Source organism: Fistularia commersonii, chromosome 8, assembly GCF_037954325.1.
Source record: "Fistularia commersonii isolate RoL2024-O1a breed Wild chromosome 8, RoL_Fcom_v1.0, whole genome shotgun sequence".
Taxonomy (NCBI): domain Eukaryota; kingdom Metazoa; phylum Chordata; class Actinopteri; order Syngnathiformes; family Fistulariidae; genus Fistularia; species Fistularia commersonii.
In genome coordinates this window covers 20,803,756-20,821,946 of record NC_141291.1, presented here as the reverse complement: position 1 = coordinate 20,821,946, position 18,191 = coordinate 20,803,756, and the positions used below count along the sequence as shown (strand labels likewise).

The window sequence follows — 18,191 nt, the reverse complement described above, 5'->3', positions numbered from 1 at the left end:
CTCTAGCATCCCACTAGGGACCCCAAAAGGCATGGAAAGTCTGAACTGCTGTTGGGTGCATAGTCACACACAACAGTCAGAACCTGTCCCTCAAACTGAAGGTGGAGGGAGGCTATCTTTTCATCCATAACACCAACACGAAGGCACCAATTCATGTGCATTCCATTCATCAGTATAGCCACAGCTGCTCAACGTCTCTCAACGGGACAACTTCAGAGTAGAAAAGATTTTAATAGATTAGTTTAAATATATATATATATATATACACTGTATATATTTGTGTGTGTGTGTGTGCGCGTGTGTGTGTGTGTGTGCGCGTGTGTGTGTGTGTGTGTGAATGAAAGGAAAGGTGGACAAGTAGGTGTGAGACCAGTGATACTGTATGGTTTAAGGAAATTGGCACTGAGAAAAAGACAGAAAGCAGAGCTGAAGGTAGCAGAGATGAAGATGTTGAGGTGGACAATTAATTTCAACTGGGGGCCACTTGAAAAATCTGGAATGTGTTGAAGGGCCAAACCAACAATGACATCAATAATTTAATACTGCTCAAAATACATTTTCTCATTCAATCTTTTTTATGCACCACTTAAATCAGATTCTTTTGGTAATAAGAAATAAGAATATTCTGTAAATCTTTATTAAAATGTATAAATTGACATTTTGATGGAAGGGGGAATCATTAATAGTCTTATAAAACTAATAGTTCAAATAAAACAAACACAATCATACCATCACATATTAAGTTTATTTTTATCTTGTTAATTTCCTCACAACTGTAATGGTTTGTGTTATGCAACAAGTGAATTTTTCCATTGTGACATCAATAAAGTCTTATCTTAAAGATGAACAACTGATCAACTTTATACATTAGCAATGACTGACTTCAATCAATCATACAATTTAATTGTTTAGAGAGAAAAGTCCAATAATGCAGCCTTGGGGTGACACTGGCCGGTGTCTCCCCTGAGCAAGCTTGGGGGCAGGCATGGACAAGTGTCTCCTTGAGCCAGTCGCAAGCCTGGATCAATGCAGAGGGTTGCATCACAAAGGGCATCCAGCGTAAAACTTTTGCCAAAACCAAACATGAAAATCAATCATAATAACCAGATCAAATCGAATTGGTCAAGGCCCAGGAACCAATGGAAACTGGGCTACTGTAGGTCAAAGAAGGAGAGGAGGAGGGCGTGCTCGGAAGCAGAGAGAGAAGAGGGAGGGCAAAAGTCTGGGACTGAGAGTAGGGACTTTGAATATCGGGACTATGACAGGAAAAGGTAGAGTTGCTCAACATGATGCAGAGGAAAGAGAATCAGGGAGTGGTAATTGGTGCAGACTTCAATGGACATGCTGGTGCAGGCATTAGAGGGGATGAAGAAGTGATGGGCAGATTTGGTATACAGGATAGGAATGCAGAAGGACAGATGGTGGTAGATTTTGCAAAAAGGAACATAGGGTAACTTATAAGAGCAGGGGAAGGAGCACCCAGGTAGACTACATCTTGTATAGACAAAGTAACCCGAAAGAGACAAGTGACTGCAAAGTAGTTGTAGGTGAGAGTGCAGCCAGACAGCGTAGCATGCTGTTGTCTAGAATGGCTCTGGTGACAAGGAAGATCAAGAGGACAAATGCAGAATAGAGGACAAAGTGGTGGAAGCTGAAAAGGGAGGAGTGTTGTATGGTTTTCAGGGAGGAGTTGAGAAAGGCTCTGGGTGCTCAGGGAGAGCTTCCAGATCATTGCACAACAGCCTGTGCTATCAGGGAGACAGGTAGGAGATCACTTGGTGTGTCATCTGGCAGGAAAGTAAATAAGCAGACTTGGTGGCGGAATGAGTAAGTGCAGAAGTATATACAGAGAGAGTGGTTAGCAAAGAAGAAGTGGGACACTGAGAGGACTGAAGAGAACATAGAGAAGTACAGGGAGATACAACATAAGACTGAAAAGGGAGGATTGTTGTATGATTTTATGATTGTTATGATGTTGTATGATTACCATTGAGGTAATGGTACTGGGAGGAATTAAGACAACAGACAGGAGTAGAGGTAGATACAACGTAAGATAAAGATAGAAGTAGCAAAGGCAAAACAAAGGGCGTGCGATGACTTGTATGCTCGGTTGGACAATAAGGAGGGAGAGCATGATTTATACAGGGTGGCGAAACAGAGAAATAATGATGGCAAGGATGGATGAAAGTGAAATTCCAGGTGATTAAGGATAGAGAGGGAAATGTATTGACAGATGCTAGAAGAATAATGGGAAGATGGAAAGAGTACTTTGAAGAGCTGATGAATGTGGAAAATGAAAGAGAGGCAAGGGTAGAAGAGGTGACTATTGTAGAACACAAAGTAGCAGAGATTAGTAACAGTGAAGTGAGGATGGCATTGAAGAGGATGAAGAGTTGAAAGGCATTTGGTCCTGATGATATACCTGTGGAGGTGTGGAAGTGTCAGCAGTAGACTTGCCAGAATGAAAGGAAAGGTGTAATAGACAGGAGGCAGAGCTAGAGGTTGCAGAGATGAAGATGCTCAGGTTCTCTTTGGAAGTGACCAGGATGAATAGGTTCAGGAATGAGTCTATCAGAGGAACAGCATATGCTAGATGATTTGTCGAAAAGGTCAGAGAAGCCCTGATACTGAACAGTTTCCTCAGCTTTCTCCTCTCTGACACTAATTCAATTTCCACAACAGAACCAGCCTTCCCGAAGAGCTTATTGAGTCTGTTAGCATCAGCTGCATTCAGCCAGCTGCTCTACCGAGAGATAGAACATCAGCAACATGACTCTACAAACATTGACAGATTTGTGTCTCCTGAGATGATACAGGTGACTGGCCTTTCTTGAATACAGCATCTGTGTTTTTAGTCTACTTCAGTTTATTGTCCATTAGTACACCCAAGTACTTGTGCTCGGAGAAAAGAAAAGGAGAGAAAACTAGACAAAGAGAAAGAATATACGGGAGCAATTGTGGCAGGCTGCCACCAGTGACAGTGCCAGAAGGTCAGTGCCTGGATGGTCCTGGTTTTCGCACAAGGTAGGACTTCTTAGCCTTAAAAAGGATGGTTCAGCTGTCCGGACCATCGGAACAACCCTACCCAACCTGAAGTACATTTACATAAAACACTGTAGCATAAGGGCTAAGATTCTCTAATAACCCGGCCATCGCAAATACTCTCTTTTTATCAAACAGAATAATTGAATCCAATTGAGGTCAAAAGAAAGAGCAACAAATCATTGTGATACATGGTAAGCATTAATATTTTATTAGAATCTCCTCTACGGGGATCAATCAAGTATGATCTTATCTTGTCTTCTCTTGTCTTGTCTTGTCTTATCTTGTCTTATCTTATCTCATTGCTACATCATCACATATAATGTTGAAATAGCAAATTCAGCTGAACAATGTACTTAAAAAAAGCCGTAGGGATCTGCAAAAAAAAGCATATTCATTTCAATTATTAAACATTTCAAATTGTAATTTGAAATTATTGGAGATGAAATTGCATGCCTTTCATCACAAAAAAGAATGGACCTCAGTTCCTAAACACTCCCTAAGAATAGTAAGGTCTTACACAGAATAGGATGGTCTTGAAATATTATTATCATTTATTATTATTATTTAAAAAAAAATCAGTGATGGTGCCATTCAATGTTTCATAGTGCCTAAATAGCTTATGGATTTGATATTTATATCCATCTTTTGGTCAACTCAAAACCTTACCTAGCCCAAGACAAACTTTAAACCATAAAATAACCTAATTATTTAATGATATAATTTATCTAAACAGCATCAACAAGCTCAAATAATGATTATAATAAAAAACGTATTTTTTAATTTATTTTTGAAAAGGGATCTGTTAAGGAAAATCTGGTCTCCAGGGAGGCTTTGGAGCCCCTGTAAAACCCCACCCCATGTTACATACACCTCTGCCAAAATATACAGCCACTCAGAGCTAGCACTAAATGGTATAAAAAAAACTTCATACTCACAAATTGTCTTAGAGTTTAAGTCAAAATAAATAAACAAATACAGGTGAATCAACAAATTAACTTATTTTAATGGAAGTTTTTTTTTCTTTTGCTTACATAATCCATTTCTTAGTCTCTCTCTCTGTAGATGTTTACATGTCTTTGCATGACTGAGAAGTATGCATGCATTATCAGCTATACTGATTTTTAGTCTTCAAACAAATAACTCCTTATACCCTGTATAAGGAGTTATTTATATACCCTGTATATACCCTGAATATACCCTGTGACCAGTGTAAAAATCAATGTTTTACAAGACACTTTTTCACAAGTGTCCTAATAAGATTTTCAACACCAAGTGTTCAAGTCCTGAAAATTCCAAAGCGGTGACGTTTAACTAAGTCTCAAGTTTAGATTTAGGTCATCAAATTTCCTTCTACTTTCAAGTAGGGTGCTTATCTGTTTTAAAAAACAAACACAATTGCCTATCCTTTCACCGTTGGTAGGAATAACAATTGACAAAAAAAAACAGTACACATTACTAAAAATGTGGGAATATCTTAAAAAGTAGATAAATAAATAAATAAAGTAAGATAGAGCAACATATGAGAGGAAGTCTGTCCTTTTTCTGCAAAAAACAGACAGTCATACAAACTCCTGCTTATCATGGCCACTGTACATCCCCCAGTGGACCAGAGAAAGGATTGTGTCATTGTCCAGGTCAACTTGCCTCACCTTATCATACGTCAGATAACAGTTCTCATGGCCTGTAATGGGCACCATGCACTCCAGGTCCGGCTTTGCCACATGTCTCTTCTTGGTGTGGTGGCCATGTAAACTGTAATGAAGTCTTGACAACATCTGCTGCCGCTGGTCCTCCAGCCGTTTGTTCTCACTGCGCAACATTTGCAAAGTCATCATTATGAGTAGACTAAGTATGAAGCCGCCTGCAATGGGCACAGCAATCATAGCAGCCCAGAACCACATCTCTTTAGCCGGGACAGGCTCCTGAACCTGTGTATCCATATACTCATTGATGATCTCTGGCTGCCTATGGCTTTTATCTGCACACAGAAAAAAAAACTTGTTAAAGCTCCAATTAAGTTATGTCATCAAAATAAGTACAACTAAAAGGTCACAAGGAGTGACAATAGGAAAACAATCCCAAAACAAACTACTTTGTCCAAAATCAATGCCAATATAGTTAACAAAATTATTTTTTACCAGCTTCAAAGATGCAGTTAGGGAATATAATAGCCTCTATTTGGCTCGCCACATACATATGGATAGGGTCCATTTCTGAGAGCTCAGAGTAAACTGCCTTGACAGTCAATAAGAAGATTTAGAAGTAAATGAAATATGCTCCAGGCACAAATAATAACAATCTCAACAGAGGGTTTCATTTATTTCAGTTCAAGAGCATTTCACTAATGAATTACACAGTCTCCCTGACAGTTTCTACCTACCAAAGCCCTTATTGCGGCCAAGGTCATGAAGACCCTTGTAGTTGCACATGTCATTATGACAGCACTCAAGTGTGTTGGCCAAGCCTCCCCTGAGAATATAAGCGCTCATCTGGCTGTTGGTACAGATGTGGCTGGCATTGGCACCCATGGGTCTGGGGAGAGTTTATAATGAAAGGTTCCAGGACTTTGGTGAAGCAGGCATTTAGGTCTGATTTGCACATCTATCCAGTGGCAACACAGTATGGTGCATCACAATAACACCTAATTTGAGCTGGAAATGGAAAAAAAAAAGATTATGTACAAAAATATATTTAGAATACTAATTTTGAACAAACAATGTATAAATGTGTGTGTGTGTGTGTGTGTGTGTGTGTTGTGTGTGTGTACCGTACATATATGATGCCTTGAGGAGTCTACTGGAAACACAAATTCATCATGGATAATACTTTCATATTTCCCTCGTTATTTGAGCCGGAAATTTTGTAGCTTTTAGTAACTTGAAATTACTGGTTTGAACACCAAATGGAAATTGCGAGATGGTCTGTGAGCGGTGAAAGTCTTCTTAGACTCATTTGCACACAAAGCTTCATTTGTGGCCAGGGCTGCCTTAATACCAGGGAGGGAGAGGAGGTCCTACTTCAAACTGCCAACAATCTTATCATTATGACTCCCTAACACTACGCTAGCCCAGTCTTTAAGTCACCCATGGCCTTTAATTAAAGTGTTCGATAAACTACATTACATTAACTATTTTCTCTATAGTTAAGGTACTGAGTTTAAATGCATCATAAGATCAGCGTGGCTTAAACGGGAGGGGGCTGGCTGACCATTTTGGTCATGTTCCATTTTGTACCAGTAGCAGGTTCAATCCTATTTTTATATGAAGACAACACACGCACACACACAGTAAGGGGCGGATACATGGTTGCATAAGTTGTAACCCTGGGTAAAGAAATATAAAATATCAAATACTTCCAGAACAATGTTGAATGCTACATAAAGGACTGATGTTTATGTTGTGCTGTGCTTATCGCTTCCAAATCGGGAAGAGTGTAATTAGAGGCAGCAGACAGCAAATCGTGTCCAAGGAGCGAAATTTATACCTTTGGTAAAAATGACAGCCATGGCAAAAAACTCCACTTGTAGCCAAATGGAAATAAAATTGGAATTGTGACCCATTGGCCCCATACTAAAATATCACTTTATATCCTGTAGCAGAGGCAGCAACCGCCGAGAAAAGAACGGGACTACAGGAGGCTAAAGTAGTCCGGTCAGCGTCACCAGAAAAAATCCTTCAGACGGAAAGCAGAAGTTCCCATCGTTCCCCTCGCTTAAAGAGACAAAGCTGATGCGGTTTCCAATAGCGGCCTTATCTGATAGACAAAGTACAGGTCAAAGCTTGTTGTCCTCAAGACGTCGGGAAAAGTGTAAATATAGTCCAGTTATATGGGAGAAAAAGTATGACTTTCATCGGAGGGCCCATCATCTTTTCCGAAGCTGTGAATGGCTGAAGAGCAGCACCTTCATAGTTTAAAAAGGGAAGCTGGCTCAATACATCGACACAGTATTACTTCCCTCTTTATGAAAGAAAGATTTAAACCAAGTAAAAACTGTTGACGAACAGAGCTCCACCTCTGTGAGCTGATTGGTCAGTTGCAAGAAGCGGAATTAGTAACAATTAGTATCCGTTTTTCTTCCCTTCAAATTAAACGCTCAAGAAAGACTGTGTCGCACGATGCAATTGATGAGAAGTTGGTTTTACGTTTCCAAATTAAGGATTTATTTTTACAAAAAATTATAACAAACTATATACTATACAAAATACTATTGAGCTTTACAGTTAGTTATAGGTTGAAAGAAATAGGCTGTCCGTGTATGACATATTTGACAAAATAAATTAGACAAAAATGCAATACTTTTTGGAATTCAGAAAAATTGACCTGTCGTCACACTGAATCTACAGTGTCTGTAAATGTTAACTTGTTTTCACCATTCTGATACATGTGTGAGTGTTTGTGACACTGAAATCATATTCCTAAATTCCTTAAGAGATATACAGCCTAGTCCGCCCAAGTGAAAAAAAACTGTGGGCTTTTGTTTTGGTGTCAATTATTTTGAATTTGGGTTTCTCCCTGTGTGTAATATTCCAGCTTGATTCCTGCGTTTGGAGCTATCCTTGAATTTGTAGTCATTTATTTCCATTCAATTTTCCACAACCATTTCTCTCATGGGTCCAACCCTTACAGAACTCCTGCTGCCACCCTGCTACTTTGAATGACAAGTATTTGATTTGTTTATTTATCTTAAGTTATCTTAAGTTGGCTATAAATAACATTTTATAAGGGTACAATTCAGGCACAACTCCACACACATAAACAAGAAAACAAACACAACATACTTACTGTAGGTCCAGTGCCAAGTACGCATAATCATAACTATCAGTCACCTTCTCCATTTGGTAAATGCCATCTTACTTCACATATCGTTTAAGGCCGCATGCCACTGCCACAAAACTTATTCAGCGTCATGATGAATGTGTTCTGAAATGTATATATACAGTAGTACACTACAGAAACATTTGATTGAGTAAGGACCGTAGCAGTCTAATTGTATTGAACAAAATTCCATACACAAATGTTGCTTCATAAAATTACTTCCCATTTCTGTAATATTAAATGTTTAAAGCCCTAGATTTCTATAATGATTCAGCATTCATCATTTTTGAAAAAAGTTTTGGATTTTCCTTTATAACGCAACATACAACTTACATAATTATCTTCTTTCAGTAGAAAATGTATCTCTAAATGGCATGTGATACTATTTGAAAATATCATGACAAATATAATTATAATAATAATGACAATAATAATAAATTCTTCACAAGCATCTTGTATGAACTTACCATCCCAATATAGTTCACTTATCATTCCATTATAGACATTGGTCTAACTTATCAATGCATTTTAATGTGCTGTCATAAAGGAGATATAAATGTAATTCTTATTTTCCCATATTTGAAAATATAGTTTAGTGTATTTTCCTCCTGAGCAGATTAGCTTGAATACGTTTTCATCGTTTGGTTCATGTAAGTGGCTTTTTTTAAGTGTGTTTATACCCTTCATGTGTCTGCTTCCACACACAAGGCACTTGTGGGTTGATTCTGACATGGGGTTTGCATTAAAAAAACATCCTGCTGTTTGTTGCTTGTCAACAATGAGAGAGCAAAGTTCATGTTCATCTAAGAATATGAGACAGAACAGACAGACATCCTGCAGTATGTTCCGGGCTTCCTCTCTTTTCTATGATGTAAACCACTTAAGGATTGAGGCAGCAAGGGAGAAGTGTACTTTTTCCACTCTGCATAATCTGGCTTTACCCACTACTGACACGCAAAAAAATTGTGTGGACAAAGAGATGAGGCCTTGGGAGCTTGATTATACATATTCCATTGCAAGCCCTGTCTTCAAAGCCTCAAAGTGAGGTCATCTGAAACATTTTGAGGTAGAAAACTGAATGTATTAGCCTTGGTGTAACTTTGTATTTGTGATAATGTGTGTTAAATGATCAGGGTTGTTTGTAAATTAGGATGCTGACCATTTCTTTCAATTCACTTTTATGAGAACTCACAAAATGATGTTTGCAATTCATATAAAGATTATTTTTTATGTTGATTTAGCTGGATGAACCAAATGATTGCAATTAATTATCAAGTAATTCAGTGATTGTCTGTCAGATATATATTGTTCTGCTGTCTTTATATTTACTTTCATTGCCTGAAAATAAAGAAAGATTCTGGTGTATCGGTAATATTTCAGATTAATCATTTATTCATTGTCATAACCACTTATAGCGCACTTGTAATTTTGAAATTAATGGTTACGTGTTCTCTTTTTAAGAAAAAAGGCTGCTACACGTCTTCCTCTTTTTCTTATTCTTCTCCTTCTACTTTCAGCTTTTCCCTTCAGGGGTCACCACAGGGAACCAACTTTCTCCATTTAACCATATTCTCTGTATCCTCCTTTCTCACATCAACTAACTTCATATCCTCTCTCACTACATCCATAAATCTTCTCTTTGGTCTTCCTCGAGACCTCTTACCTGGCAGCACCAATTCCAGCATCCATCTACAAATATATTCACTATCACTCCTTTGTACATGACCTTTAACAAATGTCTGCTATTTTGTGGTCTACAATAGTCACCTCTTATACCCTTGCCTCTCTTTTAATTTCCACATTCATCAGCTCTTCAAAGTACTCCTTCCATCGTCCCATCACTCTTCTAGCATCTGTCAATACAGTTCCCTCACTATCCTTAAGAATAAGAATAAGAACAACTTTATTTATCCCAAAGGAAATTGTTTTGCCAGAGTTACAAGGAAAAAATAACAATAATAAATAATAGTAGAAAATTGTATAAACAGTAAAAAAAAAGGGGGGGGGGTGGAATAAGAAATACAAATAAACTATAAAGTGTCTTAAGTAACAAGTGAAGACTATAAAATGTCTTAAGGTCTTAAGTACCGAGTGAAAGATTAGGAGTGCACAAGAGTATGAAAGAAATATTGCACATGCAGCTGTTATGAAATGAAATATTGCACTGTTATGAATATATATACAGACACATTTTTACAGTTTACAGTAAATGGGTGAGATTTTTTTTTTAAGGTTTAAGATTTTGAGATTCTCTGCGACTGAAGGGAGAAGAATTAAAAAGTCTGATATCCTCAGGTAGCCTCAGGTAGGAAAGACCTCCTGTGGTGTTCAGTGGAGCTCCTCAGTGGTATCACCCGGACCTGCTGTACATCCTTTCCATCATTATCTCTCTGTTTTGCCAACCTGTATAGATCATTCTCTCTCTCCTTACTGTCCAACTGAGCACTAAGGTCATTATACGCCCTTTGTTTTGCCTTTGCTACCTCTATCTTTACCTTATGTTGTATCTCCCTGTACTCCCTGTTTGTTGTCTTAATTCCTCTCAGTACCATTACCTCGTCTATACAAGATGTAGTATGCCTGCGTGCCCCTACCTCTGCTCTGATAAGTTACCCTATGTTCCTGTTTTTTCTGGAAAAAGGTGTTCACTACAGCCATTTCCATTCTTTTAGCAAAATCTACCACCATCTGTCCCTCTGCATTCCTATCCTGTATACCAAATCTGCCCATCACTTCATCCCCTCTATTGCCTTCACCAACATGTCCATTGAAGTCTGCACATTTATCACTCTCATTTCTGGGGATAGTCTCCATCACTTTATCAAATTCATTCCAGAACTTATCCTCTTCAAATTTACATTCACAACACAGAAGCTGTTTTCTGCTCCAAATCGGGAGGGGCTATTTCAACCCCTCTAAGGCATTTACCTGCCATTGGCCCTAGCCATAATTGATGCCGTGCAAGGTAGAGGTGGCAAAAGACAGACAAAAGGCATATAATGACCTTTATACTGGGCTGGACAGTAAGGAGGGATACAAGTTGGCAAAAATAGCTAGAGATGGGAAGAGCATGGAGCAGGTTTGGGTAATAGAGAGCAAAATGTATTGACAGGTGCTAGAGGAGTCATGAGAAAATGGAAAATGGAAAATGGAAAGGATACTTTGACGAGCTGATAATTGAGCGACAGGACAGCCAGCAAAGGCTAGAAGAGGTGCCAGTTGTGGATCACAAAGTAGAAGCAATTAGCAAAGGTGAGGTGAGGAGGGCATTGAGTGGAAAGATGGTTGGTCCTAATGATATACCTGTGGAGGTATCAAGGACTTCACAAAATGTTTAAGCAAATGAGACGAGGCACTAGCACATGAACAATAAGTGACGCTCCAATAAAAACAAGGCTCACTTGAATTATTAACATGTTTATTAGAATACTTGCATTTCACATTTTGACTTGTGACTTCAAAATCCTGCCTTGAATGGAGAGCAGTTCTTCACACATCCCTGCTTAACCAGCCAGTTGCTTCTTGGCAAAACCATTTTGATTAGAAGTGCAAATTCAACAGTGTGGATATCATTTACTGCGTTTCACTACAATTCCTATAAATAAAACCCATTCCAATCTGTATCTGAACAGCAAAGTTAGAAACTGTATAAAATGGAATGAAACTCCTCAGCTTGAAAAATACAGCTCAATGATAACTTTTAAGTGGGGGAAAAGAGGAATAACCTTTTGGAACATAAAAAAAAAAAAAATAGACAAATTACAAGAAAGACTTGAAGTGTTTGTTTGGCAGGGCTATGGCAGAGAGGGGTGGAGGGAACAGTCAATTTGGTTTCTTTAAATCACTCCCTACATATCATTCCCAGGCACATTTTTCACACTGGGAAATGCAGAGGTCTCTAGAAACTGAAAATAGACCACTGAACCATTAGGAGTCATTAATAGACCTATCTGAAAGGTATGCTTGCACCTTACAACTCAAACCAGAAGGAATTCAACAACATTGGAGAGAAAACAATAGGGATACTCTAAAGCTAGCTTGGCTTCTATTTAAATAAAATTAGCTTTTTTCTCTTTCAACATGTGGATGATGTACATACATGCTCAATTTTTCAATGATCTATGATGAAGCAAATGAAACTTTAAATCTGCAGCTGAATCAATTTTAAGGAAAGGCTAGCTAAGAAATGTAGCAGCCTAGGAACTAATTAGTTTGGATGTCAAGAAGCTTTGATAGACATGGCTTTCTAGGTCTTCAAATCTACAAAACATATTTACAACAGATAATATCTACAAGCAATCTACATTTCCCCCCTACAGTGTTTTTTACAAAACAAAAGCCTTGTGAATTCCCCTTGTTCCCCTCCTCCAAAAACCACTTTTGACAATCATCCCTGTCCAAATGAACCAAAGCAACTGCAGCTCCTGTGTCTGTTGAGACTAGACTCAGGAGAAAGTGAACAACTCTCCCTCAAGCCTCTATATATGTGCACTTGGTTTCCCCCTCCCAAAATTCTTCTACTGAATACCAGTGGGAATTTTGACCACAAATCCTCAGACCATGAAGGAATTCTGATTTTTCAACTTTTCAAGTTCTTTGATCTGCTGTCTTAGAAACAGTATCCTGTAGTGAAGAAGAAATAAGATAAATACATTTTCATAATGTTAGTTTGTATGTTGTGTGAACACATGTTTACTACCTGAAAGTGAACGCATTCTCACCTCTGCTCACGCAATGTTGCCTGTATTTCACAGACTCTCACCAAAGAACGCAAGTTTTTGAGCTCTGTACAGTTCTCAGACATGCAGATACTCCCCATTGCATGAGCTTCTTCACGTAGTCTGGATGCCTGTAATGGAAATTCTAATTAACAGATGATTTTGTTCTTTCACAGTGCTAATTAAGTAAGATTTTTTCAATGATCTGTCACCATCCTTAACCAGAGGCAGCACAGACCTGTTTCTCTGCATGTTCAGCCGGCCAACCCTGCACATGTTTAATCAGAGTCTCGTTGAAGTAAGCAGCAAGAGTTGGGGTGAAGGAGCAGGACAATCGGGCTGCTGAGGAATTAGGAGGAGCAGGTGCTGTTTGCTGGGCATTGCTGCTACTGCCAGAGGAGATGTGGTTGGGACCTGGGGAGGGAGTCCTCCGACTGCTGCAAACAACACAGGAAGAGAGAGCAGGATAAGTTGAATGTTGATCCAGTAAATGACTTAAGTAATCAAGGTGATCAATCATGAAGAACAACAGTAACCAAAACAGAAAAACCTGTTGGGCCTCTAATAGTTAATTCATTTAATTTGTTTTTCAATGGTTGTTTTCACACATTCCCATCTTTTTAATTTGAGTTACAAAACAATATCATCACCATCTATTGGGTCAACATAAATGAGAGAATAGATTAGCAATAGTTTCATTGATATATATATATATATATATATAGTTTATATAACACTTAAATTGACAAGAGACCTTACTTTAGAGACAAATAAAACTGGTAGGCCAAGACAATTATGTAAAAAATATAAGCAAGAGAGGGAAAAAGCGTTTTTGGATTCAAATTAAAGTTTAATGGCCTGGGAAAGTTATTCTACTTGCCTGCAAATAAGTCAAAACACTATGAAAATCAAGATAATGTGCTTGTGTAGACACAATGTAATACAAATCATTGGGTCAAACTGGTATATCGATAGTGCATTTTAACACCAAAAACTCATCAATGAAATCTATTTAGTTTTACATCAAATACACCCGTGCAGTCCTTTGTAAATATTTATAGTAACAGTTAGATGCTAACATCATCTTAAATATGACAGTGAAATGAACAGCACTTAGCTCAAACAGACAATCTGTGAATTTGTGTTCTGATGCAATTACATTTTACCAACATCAGCAGAAATTGTGGGGAAATTATGGGAAATAAACATAAATAAATTCAGTGAAGTCGAATATCACTTTGTGTCCACCAATGACCTGCAGATAGTGACAAAAAATCACATTCGATGGTAACAATAACAACAACCCTCATTGTTGTTGTCGTTGTTTGTTGTCATCGTTGTCTTGCTATATTCTGTCTTCTGCCTTTATATTGATATTGATATTCATATTTTTCATTTATTTTTTTCTCTGACATCACAACTGTTACACTGCTGTGACAAAGGAATTTCCCCGATGGGGATCAATAAAGTTTATCTATCTGACAGTACATAGAAGTTATTTTGTAGTAAGAGAGTCTGTGAACTCTTAAAAAGTGCATAGAGGTTCTACACTTCAGTTATTCTCAGAATTTTCAACTGATTTGAGAATATACAGATATTGACAATATGCTGAGCCACATCCACAGAGATTTTTACAGATAAGAATTGCATATTTTTAACATTTATAGACTTTTTTGCCATACTGGACCTCTGTGGTAATGAGCTTTGATGCTACAGTTTATGTAACAATTGAAGGCAATGCTCTTATCATTTTGAAGTTTTGCAACACATAATTACCTTATATTTGAATACAAGTCTTGTTTACTGTAAACAGCAGCAGAATAAACTACTTAAGGATAGCAAATTCACTTAATATTTTGGCTGACATTGGTGGGGTAACGTGGACATACCCTTGCCGGTGGAGGGCTCGAGGGGAGGCAGTAGTGGCATCAAGATTGGGCTGCTTTTCACTGCAAAGAGGCTGTGAGGTTATGGGCTGGAGATGAGATGCCTGCTTCACAGCTTGATTATTCACCTAAATATTACAGAGAGGTACAACAATAACCCAACAGTTCAATTTAAAACAAATGCTAAGACAATTACTTTAGCTATGTTTGAAATAATGTCAGTCCAACATCACAAACCAGATTGGTCAGTGTTTTTACTAGAAATTACATGGATCATAGCATTACCCTTGTTCTGATTTTCACTTTTTCCATGTTTTCTGCTTGGCACTGATAAACCACAGCAAATCCATTGTATTTGAAAAACTCTGATGCAAATAATTTACAAGGTGTAGTCCAGTACTAGAAACCCCAGACTGAAGAGTCATGATTTGCATGAAGACGATTCTGTGTGATCGAATTATTAATTAAAAGGGGCGTATTCAAAATAATGGCAATGTAAAGTTCAAGTAGTGAGGTAATTCATTCGGTGAAAATACTTTTCAAACAGGTAACCCTTATTTATGGTTCAAGGCACCTACTGTTACACATGCTGGTAATAGTGTATTTCTCTCTGAAAAGTAAAAGCAAGAAAATGTGTCACTATGGACACTGTTCACCATAGGTTAAAAAGTTGATTGGCGAAGGGAAACAAAGTAATGCTGAAAATCACAGGCTGCTCAGCCAAATGACCTGAAATTCTTAAAATGGCAACCAAAACCAAGACTATGTGGTAGAAAAGACTCAGGCAACAATTAGCTTCAGCAGGTCGGAACAGGATATGTGATTTACCGTAAGTATTAGCCAGAATGAAATAAAAGGTGTGCAATTTGGTGGTGAGACCAGCAATAATACAAACCAGAAATCCAATGAAGTTGGGATGTTGCGTAATATGTAAATAAAAACAGAATACAATGATTTACAAATTACTGTCAACCAATATTCAGTTACACTCCAAAGACAATTTAATGTTCAAATTGATAAAATTGAGTTGATTTGCAAATATTCACTCATTTTTAATTTGATACCAGCGACACATTCCAAAAAAGTTGGGAAAGAGGCAACAAAAGACCGGGGAAGTTGAGGAATGGTCAAAAAAACCGTTTGGAATATTCCACAGGTGAATAGGTGTCGTAATTGGGTATAAAAGGGTCATCCACAAAAGTCTCCATTGATCACAAGCAAGGATGGGGCGAGATTTACTTCTTTGTGAACAACTGCATGAGGACATAGTCCAACAATTTACGGAACATTTCTCAACATGCAATTGCAAGGAATTTAGGGGACGTTCCTACTTATGTCAGCAAGACAACACCAAGCCACATTCTGCATGCATTACAACAGTATGGCTTTATAGTAAAAGAGTGCGGGTACTAGACTGGCTTGTCTGCAGTCCAGACCTGACTCCTGAAAATGTGCACTGTTTACTTGTTGAAAATGTGTGGCACATTATGAGCTCAAAATATGACAACGGAGACCCTGGACTGAGAAGGATGCTGAGGTTCGAAGTGCCAAGCAGGCAGTCTAGAGGAATACCTAAGAGGAGATTAATTGATGTAGTGAAAGAGGAACAAAGTTACTTGGTGTGATAGAGGAGGCTGCAGAGATTAGGGTTAGATGGAGGAAGTTGATCTGCTGTGATAACCCCTGATGTTATGTGATACATAACAAATGTGATGCATTTTCTGTAAAAAAAAGCAATATCAGAACATTACATTTTAAATATATTTATCTGATGCTGCAAAAGTTAATTGCAACGGCACTTGCAATTAACTATTTTATTCCTGTAACAAAATTGCCTACATGTATTTTTAGCTAGTGCTGTTAAAGCCGATAACTACATTACTGTTACAACAAATTGCAAAAAGACAAAAAACATGCTGAATACCACAAAGTTGGTGTACCTTACTGTATTGAACACAACTCCTCTCTTACCTTTGGCTGTGAAATGATAGGCTGCGTGCTGAGGAGAGGCTTGAGGGGAACTGCATTGGTCTGCGGTGTGCTGATCCGTGGAGAAACATAAGACCTGGGCGATGAGGCGTCTGATGTTAATGACAGTGGCGAATGGTTTGACTGTTGAGCTGCTCAAAACAGAAAAAAAATGGTATAAGTATAGATTTAAGATGATTTTTTTCAAAGAAGCTAGGGGGTAGAATCAGGCTGACCAAGAGTAAATGGGATGAAGATGATTATTTTTCTGACATGTGGTTCTACCTTTACTAATAGATTAATACATATTCACACAGTAAAGATCCAAGCCTTAGGGGCAATTAGAGGCTCAAAACTTGCTCAAGGAAACTTAGAAAGGTCTCTGGGAGTGCCGGTGACAATTAACTACTGAAGACAAATTATGAAGTCGTGCCACCCTCTGAGTAATCTCTTTTAAATAAGTAAACATTTTTTCCAATCAGCATATTCATTTATTTAATAAATACTGCGTCAGCAGTTCTTGTTGGAATTAATGAAATACAAAAATCTCAAAAGAATTTTAAATCCTCCTGAAGTGTGAGAAGACATTTGACAAGCACAAAAAGGCATCTTACATTTTTAGCTGATAAAAAATAAGCTGTGTTGTTAGATATTGTAATCATTTGGCCACTTTGTCAATAAATGTAATTAAAGTGTTAAAATGTAGTAACAATGGATTTTCTGTGTCGTGATGACACTGTTGTCATCAGGACAATGTACAAGACAGCTCATTAAAGAGTAAAACATACATGAAACCCCAGTGATAGTATACAGTTTTTCATCTATTGTAATCCCTGACAATCATACTGTTGTGACATTTCGTGCATTAAAGTAGTTGCTACAGGAACCCTTTTGCATGATGTCCACTTACCGTTGTTGGACAGTTGTGCAGCTTGAGAGAGTATGGTGGTGACATTGAAGGCTGATGGTCCAGCAGTGAGAATTTTATGGAGCATTGACTGTAATGAAGCTTGTGTGACAGCAGCAGTGAGAACTACAAAAAAGTAAAGATACCATTAACCTTTTTATAGAAGAATTTCATCTGAATTCAATGGCTTGGGCACAATATGGAATGAGTGAAAAATGATAAACATGCATTCAAAAAACAGTTATGGCTCTAGACTAACTTTCTGTCAAATTTCTGTCACAAACACAATATGCTGAAGTGTAAAGTCTTTAAAGTTTTTAAACAGTTGACGCTAGACCGTGATAGAAGACAAGACGGTTCAATGAGAGAAAATAGGAGACCATTAACAAACTAAAAGAACAAACACAATGACAACACAACTACAAAAAGAAAATCAACTGAACCAACTATGTATAGCAAGTAAATCAATTTTTTCACACAACAGTATGATAATCCAACCCCCCATGACCTGTGTTAAAAATAGACAAGTCTAGAGCAGAGATGAACGGTGATTTCACTGTGATATGTAGTTTCAATTGAACTTTGCAAAAACAAAAACTCTTACGTGGCTTGCTAGGCTGTGAAGTCTGATCTATCTGATCTTTAAATGAGGATGAAGTTTGATTAAAAAGTGACATCTATAGTAAATTGGAAAAAACAAAATGAAAATGATTTGTATGTCTCAAGTGTTGAAATTATTTGTCTACTGGCAGAAATTTATAATGAATATTATACATCTTCATTTCATTGAAATTATGGCTCATTGTGAAAAAATGAAAAATTTAAATAAGTTAAATTTCCATATAGATGTCA

General features: G+C 37.7%; 2 protein-coding genes across 5 annotated transcripts in view; both read right to left on the bottom strand.

The window, feature by feature from the left end:
* Positions 1-4,030: 4,030 nt before the first annotated feature.
* LOC147232225 (BMP and activin membrane-bound inhibitor homolog) lies at positions 4,031-7,056 on the bottom strand. 4 transcript variants are annotated; one of them, XM_086151592.1, is made up of 3 exons: positions 6,529-7,055; positions 5,426-5,577; positions 4,031-5,023 (listed from the first exon to the last, which is right to left on the bottom strand). In XM_086151592.1, exons 2-3 carry the CDS (start codon positions 5,571-5,573, stop codon positions 4,605-4,607), a joined length of 567 nt encoding a protein of 188 aa, XP_086007718.1. In that variant the 5' UTR covers positions 5,574-5,577; positions 6,529-7,055; the 3' UTR covers positions 4,031-4,604. The 4 variants fall into 4 exon arrangements, with proteins under 4 accessions (XP_086007718.1, XP_086007717.1, XP_086007716.1 ...); XM_086151591.1 differs by having other exon boundaries at positions 5,426-5,696; positions 6,529-7,054; XM_086151590.1 differs by lacking the exon at positions 6,529-7,055 and adding an exon at positions 5,818-6,519 and having other exon boundaries at positions 5,426-5,696.
* Positions 7,057-11,266: 4,210 nt separating this feature from the next.
* waca (WW domain containing adaptor with coiled-coil a) overlaps positions 11,267-18,191 on the bottom strand; it is a 43,943-nt gene continuing 37,018 nt past the window's right edge. Inside the window, exons 8-13 of the mRNA XM_086151605.1 lie at positions 17,343-17,465; positions 16,436-16,584; positions 14,468-14,592; positions 12,817-13,015; positions 12,582-12,709; positions 11,267-12,483 (exon numbers count right to left, since the gene is read on the bottom strand). Of these exons, the coding sequence (XP_086007731.1) occupies positions 12,414-12,483; positions 12,582-12,709; positions 12,817-13,015; positions 14,468-14,592; positions 16,436-16,584; positions 17,343-17,465 (794 nt within the window). The 3' untranslated portion in view covers positions 11,267-12,413. The remainder of the gene's footprint in view (positions 12,484-12,581; positions 12,710-12,816; positions 13,016-14,467; positions 14,593-16,435; positions 16,585-17,342; positions 17,466-18,191) is intronic.